This window comes from Artemia sp. Qi Xiang Cuo, chromosome 3 (genome assembly GCF_049724085.1).
Source record: "Artemia sp. Qi Xiang Cuo chromosome 3, ASM4972408v1, whole genome shotgun sequence".
NCBI lineage: Eukaryota > Metazoa > Arthropoda > Branchiopoda > Anostraca > Artemiidae > Artemia > Artemia sp. Qi Xiang Cuo.
The window spans coordinates 78,280,716-78,295,931 of NC_142796.1; the positions used below are offsets into that span (position 1 = coordinate 78,280,716).

The window sequence follows — 15,216 nt, forward strand, 5'->3', positions numbered from 1 at the left end:
GGAGGTTTTAGGGAATATTAGCCCTACTCCTATTTGTGGCAGTTCCTGTGGTAGTTACTCCGAAACCAAATAAAACTAAAAAAAATTGATTCATTTTTGTTTCACAGAAATTACTTCACGGAAATATTACATTTAGAACACATCACTGAACTAATTACACTTCAAACTGACCATTTGACAGGCAAACGTGATCATTGTATTGCTGATTCTGGTTTTCTCTTTGCTAGGGACCAGCTAAAAAAAGTACCAATGGCATTTGTGCTTTGTGATCACGGTTGCACTGGTAGCAGGTAGCTAGTAAAGAACGGACCACGGCCCACGCTCTTTAAAAGAAAACTGGCTAGTAAGAAAATTACAGCAAGGAATGCTCTTGCTGGGTGATGTGACTTATAGGCAACACAGCAAACTAGACACAGCTAAAGCCATATCTAGTGTTTTTTTTTCTTCTTTTTTAAAGTAATAGTGCTACAACCATGATTTGCTAGCATTATTCCTAAACCAGCAAAAAAACATTTTACTAGGAATTTAGCATGATTTCATGAAGTAATGATTGCTAAGGGTATTTATTTAAAATTTTCCACACTACACTAAGGCGAATGTTAATCTAAATAAAACGTAAGAGCCCACTTCGCTCTTAACAAGGACAACACTATGGCGCTGCCTATGATTGGCTTATGCCCACCAGATATATTTAAACATTGTACCGAAATCATACACTAGTTTTTACCAATGATTTTCTGAAATCTATCTAGTTTGGAACAGGCGTCTTTATGCCCTTGTACATCCTTTAATTTATGGGATCGCTCGTAACCTAATTTATCTCTTGGAAGAAATATTACGAGACAAAACAACTATGCCAAAGTTACATGAAAATACAAGCAGTGAAGGATGATCTAAATCAACCTATTGCTTCACCTGAACAGCAGCTTCGGTTAGAAGACAAGCGACAATGTGAATCAAGAACAAAGGATTGTTTGGTTAGCAGACCCACAAAACTGAGTATCAGAACGTGTCAAAGGATTGTGCTGTTAAAAGACAAGGGAAAGCAAGAATCAGAACAAGTCAAAAATGAAATAGAAGAAGAAAAAATTTTACGTAAGAAGAGCACCACCTTCACAATCTTCGTCGCCAACAAGCTGCTGTGTATAACCTAGTAAAAACCTACAAAGATGCCGTAAACTACGCAAGTATTAATTCCAAGTTTTGGTCGCCCGTCTGTCACTCGCATAAAGCTATATACATTAATGTGGATGAGGTTTTGAGGAGGTGGTGGTCCCCCTCATATACGAAATAATTTCACGACCTTCACAATAGTATTATCTGAAGTTGAAATACATTGTATACATATGTTTAAATACATTTAAACATTTTAAACAGTTTTCCGGGGGGGGGGGGGTTCCTGGGGATCTTTTCTGAGGGGGCAAACGGCCGCTCCCAATTTTTGGTTCATACCTCTAAAACAAAACAAAACAACAAAGAAGTGACAGATCAATTTTTATTCTTTTCACAAAAACTTTTCAACAGATGACTTTTGAATTGTGCTTGCATGCCTTTACAAGTGTCAATTAGTTTTTTATTCGCATCAACCAAACTTTCCTTTGACAAGACTCCATCAGTATGATAGAATATAATCTGATTTGATGCTATAAGATATGCCAACACTACGTTACCCTCCATATCAAGACCATCACTACTAGGACAGTATTCATCACTTTGACTTGGGAATATTTTAATCTCATTATGAACCAAGCTTGCACAACTTGATGTAATCAGGTCCCACATAGGTATAGACGCATCTGCAAGAGCAAGACCTGCTGCATTTAGAGCTGCAGATATGACACCACCATCCTCCTCAAGAACAAGAAAGTTAATATCCAATATGGCTTTTGGGAACATTTCTAAACAAACAACAGATTCAAGTGCAGTTTTTATTAAATCACTAATTTCAGCCTCTTTATTACTCCGGTCTTGACTCTGGCCTTTGTGTGAGAATGAAGCATATTCGAACTTGCATGATATTTGTCCATTGATACTGAATTCAGATTTCTTTGTTATTTCATGAGGACCAAGTACTGAACAAATAACCTTACTGTTGCCGAGCTCAAAATACGAAGATCCTTTGGCTCCCCCAGTTAATCCAGTTTGGAAATAAACTTTCTTCATATTGCGTATCCCTCCTAGCTGAAAACAAAGTTTTTTTTAATGTAAAAAAATCAAAATCAAAAACGAAATAAAAACACTATTTGTTAAGTTTAATAGCTTGACAAGAGACGATTACAGCATACATACAGAACTATGCAGATTTGAACACTGAGAGGTATAGAGAGCAAACACAGAGATTAAGTGAAAATAACACCATATTTTTAATTATTGACTACAAAACTCTTTAATAGCCTGTTTAGCATAGGGGAAATGAAGCATCTCGTGCAAACTCTGTACTTCTTGTGCTTTGACTTAGAATAGTAATTTGATCAACTGAGACAAATTACGAAATGGTTTCTGAATAACCGGGAGTTGAAAGAGGTGTATTTATGTTTATTAATTTTGCGGAGAAGATGTGAAGTGGGTATGAGCAGGGGCGTCCCGAGGGGGGCGGGGAGCAGAAATTTTGCAAAACCGGCCGAAATTTAGCAAACTTCTTGATTTCTACAGAAAATTCGGCATAAATCAGGTAGCGATTCGGTAAAATTTACGAAGATAGCCCCCCGAAAAAAATAAGCCTCGGGACGCCCCTGGGTATGAGCACCAGCAATTATGAAGGTCAATATCTTTGCTCAATTTTGATTTCAGGAGGATGATACACATAACTATTCTGCTAAAACCAGCTATTTAAACAGGCCATCTGTATAATTTCAGGCCTTTGTCCCTTGTTCTTGTGTCTCCGGCGTTTACCCTCTATTTATGTCTATTTTGTACAGATATTTTAAAAATAAACCTTGAACCTTGAGCTACACAAAATGTGCAGTTGTGGTGGCATATTTTTAAGTCTTTAGTTCATTTTGATTAAAATGACAATCTTGATTACTAATCCAATCCCTAGCAAAGATACGATAGCCCCCATGGACAAGGGTTGCCCTACACTCTGTTTTGGACTTAAAAGGAGCATTAGAAAAATATGTGATTGAATGACCCTTCCTATAACGACATTCTGACAATCTAGATACACTTAAAGTCTTTTGATCTATTTCAATGTTAGTAGTAGTAGCAGTAGTAGTTATAGTATTAGTCATAGTGATAGAAATACTAGTAGTAGTAGCAGCAGTAGCAGTCACACATAGTCACAGTTGCAGTTTCAAGTAGTCACAGTCACAAATTGTCATAGATCCAAGCAGTAAAAATAGAAGCCACAAGTAGTCACGGTCATAAGTAGTCAAAGTCGCAAGCATTAACGCAAGAAGTGACAAGCAGTTACAGTCGTAAATAACTGCAGTTGCAGCCATAAACAGTCGCAGTACCAGCGTTATTAATAACAGTAGCAGAAAAAGTAGTAGTTCTAGCAGTAGTAGCAGTTGTATTTGTAGAAGTCCTGAAAGGTTCAATATCCTCAGCTTTTCCTGAGATATTGCTAATATGCTCTTTCGACAGCCTGTATGCATATATTGTGTTTTAGTTTACTTCAACATCCCCTAAACATTCCCTGAAAGTTTCACCATAATACCCTTGGCCTCAGTAGCGGTAGTAGTCTTTAATAGTAGACTGGTCTTAAGAAGGCACAGGGATGTCAGCCCTACTCCTCTTAGTTACTGCTCATTTTGAGTTTGACTTGTTTATTTATCATAATTTCTGCTCGTTTTGGATTTCATTAATTTACTGGTGCTGATTTAAAATAGTTTTATGCTTAAAAATTATTTGATTCTATTTCTGCTCACTTTTGGTTTAATGTAGCTCTTTGCTTCTCTTTGAAAAACTTTTTTGTGGGAAAAGTTTTTTTTTTAAATTAATTTCTATTTGTTTTTAATTGATATAGTCTTTTTTATTGGTAAAGAAAAGACTAATTTAAATCTTTTTAGTTTTTCTCAAGAAGAATCTATATTTTGGCTTACTGTTTATATGTTGGAAAAATTTTTCATTAATTTCTAATAATACACACCATTTTGAAAATATGGACACACATGGTATCCTTAGGTTTAATTTTACACCTCCCAACTTTCCCTGAAAAATAAAATTTAATAACCTATTCTGTTTCTAAGACATTGTATTTAAGCTATTTTAACAACCTGGAGGAACTTACACCTTTTTGATCAAGTTCACAAGAAAGAGCAGAAGTATTAATAGTAGTAGCCCTAAAAGTTTCATCTAAATACCCCCATCATTCTTGAGGTATTGCTGATACGTTTTATTGACACTAATCATGCATAAAGTACGTTTTGATTTAGTTTAAAGCAGCTTAAACTTTCCGTGACAGTTTCTACATTATACAGTATTCTAGTCCTAAGATGTCACACCTGGTTATCCTGAAAACCTGGTATTTTTTGACAACCTAACCTGACAAGTATGTGTCCAATAAGAAAGTCATTCATACTCCTGCCATTTACCCGTGCCCCAGCCATTTAAACATTTGCCTCTCAATTACTTGGACTATCTGTCTTGGCTTTTCTCTGTCTACAATTACCCAGCCCAGTCTTGACGCAACCTATGCAACCTATTGCCCAAAATACTTGATAACTTCAATTCAAAATCAACGGGTGGGCGCCCCCAAATATTGTCCCAAATTCCTCTCTCAATTTAGCACTTGTTCACGGATGCCCAGCGTCTCCAGTCACTTTCCCTATTGTTACTCTAGACCAGTCCCCAGTAACTATTTTCAGTTAGTTCGATAACAACAGAAATAGTAATGGAAGCAGCAGCAAAAGTGGTAGAAATATTGGTGGCCCTGGGAGTTTCAGCTTAATACCCTAAGATGTTGCTGGGATATTTCTAATACACCCCTTCAATAACGCACATGTATAAAGTGTAATTTGATCGAGGTCAACACTGCCTTTGCCATTCTCTAAAAGTGTTACTAATACCCTTAGCATTAGCAATAATAGTAGTCATAGAATCAGAAGTAATAAAGGTGACACATCCTTTAGATAACCTGCATGCACTAATGTGTTTTGATTTAGCCCAACATCCCCCTTAACCATCCCTGAAAGTTCCATACATCAACCTTGGTAACAATAGTGCTAACAGCAGCAGTAGTAGCTTGCACATAGTGCATTTGTATTAGTTCAACATACCCCCCAACATGCCCCAAAGCTTTCAACCAAATACTCTAGGCCAGTGGTTCCGAAACTATGAGTTGCGACCTACCAGTAATTCGCAAGCGAATATTGAGCGGGTTGCAGTCGCGAGCATTAATATTGGTTATGTTCAGATTTCGTCGGGCCGCGTTACAGTTTCAGCATTAACTTCAACTTTAGTTACTTTTAATTACAGTGAGTTTTATACATCTAATTTATTTCTGTACTTAGTTTTAATGTAAGCCATAGCCAAAAATACGGCATCACATAGGCATGAGGTAGAAAAGAGAAAGAGGACTTTCATAGTTTCATAAAACAGGCAAGGATAGTTATCAGCAACTGAGAGCCAGAATTTCGAGAACTGTACAATTAAAATTATTTTTCAGTGATTTATCTTCTGATAAATTAATGAGTTCTTCACTTGCTTTTGTTGACTTACTAGTGTGTAAGTCGCCTTGATATGGGTTTCAAATCCAGCTCAACAAATCACTTTTTTATCCCTTCCCCAAAATACTAATCCAAATTATTTTTAAAATAGTGATAAAGGATTTTTTTACAACACTTGGACTGTAGACTAAAAATTTTGTGGATGAAAAACCCTCCTCTGCAGGGAGGCTCTTGCGCCAGCAGTATTGGTTGCCCCTACAAACTTAAAGTTGTCAGCATAAAAGGTTATTTTATGCCCATTGGGGTCCTCCTAACAGGCATTGGTCAAGAAAGATTTGCTCAGCTGATTTGCAATTTTGGTCGGAAGTGTTATTAGGTCCCCACTTGCTAAGCTCCGCTCTGATGTGAGGTATCTGGATGGTTTTCTGGAAGACACATATCTCCAGGAAACTTTACAATTTTCTTTACAATAATCTGTTATTTTCTCTTCATCTCCCCAATGTTTTCACCTGATTTCTGGCTATTTTGTACATGATGATATCCTCTTTGTTTATCCAACTCTAGTCTCAATTCTTTTGCAATAAGATGGTACTGTTGGTGGATTAAGAATACAAATACCCATTTACAAAAGAATAAAAATGAATCAAGCAATGAAAAAAAAAACAGAACAATATATTATTTAGGGCTGTATCTAGCACCATGGGGACAGAGAGGGGCACTGTCATGTAAGCAACTATTATATATGAAATGAGTGTTGATAGGGAATTTGTAATTGCTATTATTGTGTTTCCTTCTGCAGAGCCTATACTTTTGCATTACTCATACTTATCTTATGAATTGACGTAGGCTACTCTACCTTCTCCTGGTGGAAAAGGCTTATATGAACTTAAATTATCAAAGCACAATTTTTTCCTATCCTATGAAAAATGTTGTTTCTTAAGTGCTTGCAAATATAAATAGCAATTCTATAACACAAACACTGTCATTTTTCAAACTTAATAGATGATTTTCTTATGCAACCAGTAGTGGGCCAAGTTCCAGGCCTATTTTTAAGTCATGACACATACTTTGTGCTTGGGTTTAAAGCATATAGTATGCAGTTCTATTCAATTATGTGATTCCAATAAAAAATAGGAAAGAAACAATATACATGAACAAAATTTATTAAATCAAATAATAATAGTTAAACAAATACACCCAGATTGATTAGTTATATTGCCCATTTTCTCAGTTTTATTTCTGTAATAATTCTAATTATTTAATTCTTGTAAAGTAATGATAAACTATTTAACTTTTGTTGGCCTAATAAGGATCATAATTTTTTTTTATATATTCTGGCCACTGCTGAGAAATGGTTTTTTACTGCTTGCATTGCTTATTTGAAGGGTTAAATAAATGATCAGAATCATGTTTCAATTAAGGAATGTTGCAATAACATTATTCTCCTGAATGAATGACCAAATGAGTAAAGGCAAAATTTGTTTTCTTCACTTAAAAAATTCTTATAATGTGTTTCTTAATTTTTCAGTTGTGATATGTTTGAATCTTGCACATAAAATATTAATTCCTCAAAAATGATCTAAACAATGTTTAATATCTTCATAATTGTCCTTTAAAGATTTAGAAGGATCAGAATGAGCAGACCACTTGGTCTCACAAATAGGTTTAATAATCAAGTGTTTCCTCTTGCAATATTTTTGTAATGCCTTCCATCAATGTCTAGAATTGGAAAACAAAAACACTTAATTCCTGAACAGTATTGAAGAAAGTGGTTATTTCCATGCAACTTTGGCTGCATTGTTTAAAATCAAATTAAATGAATGATCTGCACACTGTATAAAATGGGCAGACAAAATATGCTGTTTTATTCTGGATTGGAGTCCCTTATATTTACCTGCCATACTAAATTAATTATTATAACTCTGTCCCCAACAGTTAGTGGTGTCTGAATCTATATCATTTAAAAAGTTTAAAATGAACTTTCTCCAAGTTTTCACTAGTATGGGAAAATATAGGTAGAAATCCCAAAAATCTTTGTTTTATACTGCTGGAAGAACATAGCAAATAATGATAATCAACTGACCTACATGATATATATCAGGTGTTGAATCAATAATTAGATAGTAAAATTTGGCATGAAAATGAGAAAATAATGATAATTGTTGCAATTATTCTCTATCTATCGTTAAAAATTTGTCCAATGATCTTTTCATTTGTTTTGCCACTTTATCTCAATCTGCTTTTTGTATTCTTTGTTCATTTTGACTTGAATATTTTCTCCTACCAAACTCATTTTAACAATACAAACTAAATATCACAACAGCACACAATATAACAATCACAAACAAAATCACAATTTCTGGTATTTTATATATGAGGATGGTATGAAAAATTAATGTAAATACTTATAAAAGAAACCTAATTTTTTATACATTTGATGATTTAATAGTAAGAACCACAAATTATAAAAAAAAATTATCCATTGGAGCACTCACTTTACAAAACTATGATGAATCCACTCCTGGGTTAAACCATTTTAATGTGAATACAGTTTTAAAAGGACTGTTAGCATAAGGATATCTTCAGTGGGATGACAGTCCTCATTTACTGAAGACTATCTTTTTCTGTATAGTCTATGTACTTGTAAAGAGGACACAATAGTACTTCCAATACAAAATAATTATGAATATTGTGTTTTTCTGTTCAATAAAAGTAGGTTATAAGAACTAAAAACCTAATTTTTGGTGCCACATAAATTGGGACCCTAGGCATGTGCCTATGCCCTAGTCCACTCCTGTATGCAACCAAATAGTATTATGTTATCAGACATAATTCAATAATAGAAATAAACAAAAAATGGAAAGAAAGCTGTAAAGGTGATTAACTGAAACTTGATGTATACTATAAATTAAGAATTGTAATAATATTATTTTCCTAGGGTGCAAGCAACTATAAATGTCATAAACAATACAGAGAATATTAAGGGTATTACTGTGATTGTTTTATATTGTTTTATTTCAGGAGTCATGACTCTACAGAGGTATCTATTTTTTAGCCTAAATGGCAAAGTTCTAGTTTAAGGGCTTTAGCTATCTTGGAAATTGGTTGATTTATGGAAATGAAAACCTCAAAAATGAATCCAGAGCCTTAATTGTGTCCTGAGAAGATATTTTGAAGAACCTGATTCTACTCCCTCTCTCTCCAGAGAGCATTGAAGCTTTGATGACCTTTAATAGTCTTAGTGTTATAGGTATAAAAGTGAAAACTTAAAATTAAGATCTTCTGCTTATATCATGCACAAGAAAAGTGTTTTGAGCTTTATAGTGTTTGCTTAATCCCCAGTTTATGAGGTTTTATAAACTTTAAATATATTTCTCAAAATTTAGAAGAATATCCTTGATATACCTAGCTTAAAATTCTACTGAAATAGCCTAACAGAAATTGCATCTTTGAAAACTAAGCCAATAGAAAATAAAATATAAAGTAAAAAGGGTGAAAAATGTTTGGTAATGTTTATAAACAAACTTTAAATATCATTTTAATGTTCATTCCACAAAGTTTGTTTCCAATGCAAACAAGTGTTAAATTTGGATCCAGGATGCAATTCTGACTATATATGTAAGTTTATTTCTTAGCTATATGAATAATACATTAATATAAATATTACCCAAAATTTTTACAAGAATTTAGACAGGTGAGCACATTTCTCTGGTTTCAGCATGTGTATCTGTAAATTGAATCAATGGTGACAAAACAAGAACCAGAAATATGAGTGATGGGAGGTGGAATGCATGAGAAATATGCAATTTGGGCTATAGGAGGAGGTTGGGATTAAATTACAGTGAAGCTATAGTCAAAATGTGTTAGTTACAATCATTCTGCATACTATGAAGTAAGAATTGTTTTCTAAACATGTTTCCTCCTGAGTAGCCCCTAATCTAGATCTTTACCAGTGCAAGATAGCTGAACAAACTACTCATATTCCTTTTTTATGCTCTTTCCAAATATATTAATCAATTACCATAATATACTTTTCATTGATTTTTCTTTCAAATCAAATATGCAAATGTGCTTTGCTGAAAGCTGCATTTTGGATATAATTACAAATTGTGAGACAAAGAGACATTCCCATATAATTTATTATTTTTTTTAAGATATTTGATGTGGTTTTGTTTGCATGTTTTGTCTTTCTACTCAGTCAAAAATTTAGTAATTATTGGTTTTAACTTTTTGTTTGGTTTGGTGCAGTATTGTGATATTAAAATGGTAAAATTCTAGTTTAGCTACTCTTTGCTATTTTTGAAAGAGCTAAGGTTAGGAAAATGAAACTTTCAGGGATGGGTTTACAGACTAAAGTTTGTCTTGAGAAGGAATTTTGAAGTACCTACCTCCACTCCTTCTCCCTCTAGAGGCCAATAAACTTTGACAACCTTTAAAAATCCTTGTGTGATGAAAGTGAAACCTTGCAAAACAGATTTCCTGCTTAAATGAAGTACAAGAAAACTGTTTTCAGCTTCCTAACTTTGCTCAATCCTAATTTATGAGTTTTCAAAGATCTGCAAATTTATTTTCTCAATAAAAAAAAAACAACAACATTGATATAGCTTAAAATTCTACTCAAATAACAGGAATTGCATTTTCAGAACTAAAATCAGAGAAAAAAGAACTGATAACTGAAAATTAAGGTAAAATATTGTTTTGTAAAAATTTTAATAGGGTAAAAGACCTCTTTTTGGGAAAGACTACTTTTCTTTGGGATTCCAGAAAAATAGCAATGGGTTTTTGGACCACCCTTTTTTTACTACAGCACAATGCAATATGGGCAGTAGCAAGAACTCTACCTTCTTGGTCCAATAATTTGTCAGCATAAATTAAAAATGTGGCCTCTGTTTTGAGAAGCAACTAAAAAGAAAAAAATTATATTTAATATTCATGATTTATTCAATAAATATCCAGCAATAGAAGTAACATTTTTAGAATCAGAAGTCAGCTTTCTGTAGATATGGGAATAAAACTGAAAAATAAAAGGATATATACCTCAAAATAGGATAATTGGTATTTATAGGTAAGTCAATAAACTAATAATTTCAAGTGTTTGATGTTAAGCAATCTTAGTAATAACCATATTGATGTATAGCCTAGTTTCTTAGCTTTTTACTGATGTATACAATTCTTCCCAATCCCTCTTTGGCAACAAGATGTAAGGGTTTTAATTTTACATAATTTTTTTCAATTGGATACTGGTTGTTTATCCTAGGTCAAGGAAGCAAAATTCTAAGACTTGGAAATCAGAAGAGGGTTAGGCCTAAAATGGAAGCTTGGCAATACCTTCCCAGAGTGTTTTTGGCCCTGATTCATTACTGAAAGTTTAATTTTTCTAAGCTGATCCCTTTCCAAGATAGCAAACAGTAGCTAAACTAGAATTTTACCATTAAAATTTAGATTTGTGTCAAACAAAGCTCTAAAAATATACTTTTCAGAAAAAAATGTGCCAGATGCTAAAACTTCTAGCTAGTGCATGTTGCACTTAGCACAACATGCAAATCTTGGTAAAGTTCTACCAAATCATATTATTGAGTTAGGAATAAAGTGAATTCACCATTTGATGCATTTTTTTATGCTGATTATGAATATAATAATCATTTCTATCGGAAATGAATTTCAGCCCCCCCCCCTATAGGCTATATGCCAATTCAAGGTTAGGTTAGTTTGGGTTAGGTATATAGGCTATAGGGGGGGGGGGGCTGAAATTCATTTCCAATAGAAATGATTATTATATTTGTAATCAGCATAAAAAAAAGGCATCGAATGGTGTATTCACTTTATTCCTAACTCAATAATATGATTTGGTAGAACTTTACCCAAACCTCATTGAATTGTACTCCTTCAGGGCAGTTAGGCTACTGTGGTCCATCAGTCTCACAATAGTTTTAAAACTGAAAAACAAGAGTCTTGTTGTTTTGGACCACAAGTCCAGAGAACTCAAAATTAAATTCCCCCACATTCAAATAGCAAAGTAAGAAAGAGCATTAAAAAAAACATCATGTGATATATTCATTCTCATAGTAGCTGAAGTATGTGAAAATGTAAATAGGTAATAGGCCAATTTATTGCAAATCTTCCTGAATAAATCTTTATTGTACTGTTTAAGGTTGTATATCGAATTTTTCAATTGTTCCCCCTAGGCTAGTGTTGGCCGATATTCAATATCGATATTGATATATCGATATATCAGAGCAAATATGGATATCGAATATCGAATCGAAAATATCGATATCGAAAACGATATGTGAACATATTTGACTATTTTCGGCCTTTTCTGCTACTGGTAAACGTCCTGCAGAAAAGATTCAATCTAGAAAATTGTTTGGGAAATGGGCGAGAAGAAGAACAATGATGTATTTAATCCATTGACTCATACATGCTGATACACAGCATACTTACCTGTATCCATAAATTGGTATAGCCTGTTCTCAAACTAAAAATATGTTTAGTCAGGAGGACTTCCAAATGTTGCTGAGAACCTCCAAAAGACCTTGGCTGTATTAATGCCTTCTAAGCTGATAGGCCTTGCTCATATAAAAGAGAATTGGCGTTTTATGCTGAATCCAAATATATAGGATTCATTCAGTTTAATGTTCCCATCAAAACATACGAGCCTGAGAAAATTTGCGTGATTTTTGGGAAAGGGGAGAAACCCCTCAAAAAAAATAACAGTTCTAGTTCCCTTTTAAAGTGACCCGAGATATTGGGGAGCCAATAGCCCCCCTCCCACGCTCTTTTTTCCCTGAAAACACCCGATCCAAATATTGAGATATTCATTTTTTCACTATAGTTGAAAGATCGAAAAAATGTTCCTCCAGAGATAACCTGACTCCCCGCAACCTGAGGAAAGGGCTTTAAGTTATGAATTTGCCTGTTGTTTACGTATAGTATTTTTCATTTGTAAGTAAACAGGCCTTTTTAGGGGAGGGGGAATTTTCTGTGGGGGATTTTCCACAGGTAGAATTTCCCATGGGCAGGGAAGTTTCCGGGGCTGAACTAACAAGGGGGAATTTTACACCGGAGAACTTGTCATAACTCCTATATGAAATTCATCATAATGTTTCTCTGCCGATTCAATTTTTGATGTAGAGATGTTCCGAGGAAATTGTCATGATCCCCCCATGGTACCAGGGGGAAGGGCTATAAGTTATGAATTTTGTCTGTTGTTTACATATAGTTTCTGTTATTTGGAAGTAAAGAGACGTTTTTAGGGAGGGAAATTTTCCGCAAGGGGATTTTCCACGGGAGAATTTTCCATGGGCAGGGAAGTTTCCGAAGATGAACTTATAAGGGGAAATATTACACGGGAGAATTTGCCAGAACTCTTATATCAAATTTATTTTACTTTCTCTTTGCCGATTCAATTTAACATCTAAATATGTTTCGGGGATATTATCCGGGGTAAATTTTCAGAGAGGTTAAAATTGCCTGGAAGATTTTTTGTGGGAGGGAGGGAGTTCCCACGGGGGAAATTTTCCATGGTAAAGTTTTCAGTGGGAGCAATTCTTCGTGGCGGAATTTTCCGCAGGAGATATACTCCATGTGGAAATTTTTCGCGGGAGAAATTCTTCATCAGAGAATTTTCCGTGGAAGAAACTTTCCATTCGGAGGATGGGATTTCAATGAAAAATTTCCTGTTGAAGGAGTTTTCCGGCGTGATTTGAAAAAGATCAAAAATTAAATGAAAGACAAATTTTTTTTTTCAAATGAAAATAGGCTTAAGAGAAATTTCGAGGCGAAATTGTCCACAAGAAAATATCTGGGTGGAATTTTCAGCAGGGACGGATTTGTAGTGATGATTTCCTAGCATTAAATGAAACAACCAAAATTAAATACAAAAAAAAGTTTTTTCAACGGAAACTAGAGAGACATATTGAAACTTGAAACAAAATGAAATCCTACCGTATGCTAGGGGAGTTACCCCCTCCTTTAAATGTGGTAAAGCTTTCTAATATTAGTTAATTATTAATTTAGTAAAAATATATATGACGCAAATATGAAGTTTGGAAATACCACTTTCTTTATTAAGATAAGAAACATATCCTGCTAAGCTCTGTTTAACGGGAAATTAAGAAATTACCACTTCCTAGCATTTACGTGGGAAGGTGTGGTTGAGAAAAATGTATAAAAGATACATTTTATTGGAAGGAAAAATCTCTAACTATATGCCGGACTGACCTGTGGTCCGTTGTTTTAGCAATACTTTGGGACCTTGCTTTATAATCGTAAGTGTCTAATTTATATTTTATTGTTGTTTTATTGTGACTTGTGGGCTACTTGGGACAGCCAGTCCCCGTAGCCAGAAAATATCCAATTTTATTATCTTGTAAATGAATAAAAATATTGTATTTTAGACGAACTCTCTACGATCTATTTTTAGCCTCTCGAACATACTCAGTCGGTACGCCTCATTAGTTCGGTCATAGCCTAAGGCACGCTACCAAAGTTCAATTACCTTAGGGCCAGAGTTTATCTCCCCTATAAAGGGAGAATAGAAGGCATCTACGACTACAACCCCTTAAATACAATAAATAAAGCTTCACAACAACTTCACAACAACTGGTGGTCGCTAGAAAAACTGGGTCGAGAAGGCTATATACAAATAGTAGATTGAAATAAAATGGCTTAACCAGAGGAAAAAATGACGTCCCTAACAACAGTGAATGAAATTGCAAAAATTATGCCGAAATCTGATGGATAATTAGACGTAAGTGAATTTATTCAAAAATTAAAAATTTTCGATGAACAAACAGAATTGGTCGACAATAAGATCAAAGAGCATTGTGTTGCTGCTATATTAAAAGGGCGTGCTCTTAAACATTTTGAAGCACTTAATGAAAAAGAGCCCACGGACATCAGTACTCTAATTGAATCTTTTAAAACAAGATTCATTTAGACAAGCATCTCCGAGAGGCTAAGAACAGAGGTAGTCACATTCGATACCTCAACTAGTATCAGGGAATATTGAGAAAAAATTTGTAGATTCGTGTGTTTACAATTAGAAAAAGGTAAAAATGACGAGACAGTACAGAAAGTACAACTACATACTTTTACCCAAGGGTTACCAAAAAAGTTATTAAGACTAATATTATCGCGAAAACCTGAAAATTTAGAGCAGGATATAATACTAGCCGAAAGAAATATAAAAATTCGAGGGGCCACTAAAATATTTGACCAGATTTCAATAAAGAACCCATGAGACAAATAAAGTTTAAAATAGGAAAAATTACCGACACGGGTGAGCATGGAGGAGAAGTATTTTGAACCACCCTGTCATAACGGAGGCCGTCTAGGGAAATAACAGAAAAGTTACACGACCTTAAGGGAGTAGCAGCTAAATACTCAAGGAAAATTGGACACCCTTCCCCACCAACGACAGATAGTTGGGGAACCAACAATGATAGATCAAAAACATATAGAAATAACCAAGAAATAAACAAACAAATTAAGATAAAATTTTATTGATATTATTGTAGCAATCCAAACCACTATGCAGCAGATTTCTGGCATAGAATACGAAAAGAAGGCCAGACGTACAAGATATGAGACCAATTCAGAACAC

General features: G+C 34.3%; 1 protein-coding gene across 5 annotated transcripts; it reads right to left on the bottom strand.

The window, feature by feature from the left end:
- Positions 1-1,481: 1,481 nt before the first annotated feature.
- LOC148954569 (exosome complex component MTR3-like) lies at positions 1,482-11,804 on the bottom strand. 5 transcript variants are annotated; one of them, XM_089086601.1, is made up of 3 exons: positions 11,753-11,768; positions 10,451-10,511; positions 1,482-2,181 (listed from the first exon to the last, which is right to left on the bottom strand). In XM_089086601.1, the coding sequence occupies exons 2-3, from the start codon at positions 10,475-10,477 to the stop codon at positions 1,489-1,491; spliced, it is 720 nt and encodes a 239-aa protein (XP_088942727.1). In that variant the 5' UTR covers positions 10,478-10,511; positions 11,753-11,768; the 3' UTR covers positions 1,482-1,488. The 5 variants fall into 5 exon arrangements, with proteins under 5 accessions (XP_088942727.1, XP_088942728.1, XP_088942730.1 ...); XM_089086602.1 differs by lacking the exon at positions 10,451-10,511 and having other exon boundaries at positions 11,753-11,804; XM_089086604.1 differs by lacking the exons at positions 10,451-10,511; positions 11,753-11,768 and adding an exon at positions 11,477-11,643.
- Between the last annotated feature and the right edge of the window lie 3,412 nt (positions 11,805-15,216).

Excerpts from the sequence above, each read along its gene's own strand:
- LOC148954569 (XM_089086601.1), bottom strand. The coding sequence starts at position 10,477 with ATGCTGACAAATTATTGGACCAAGAAG. Across the intron at positions 2,182-10,450 it reads CAAATTATTGGACCAAGAAG|CTAGGAGGGATACGCAATAT; the intron begins GTAGAGTTCTTG and ends CTTTGTTTTCAG.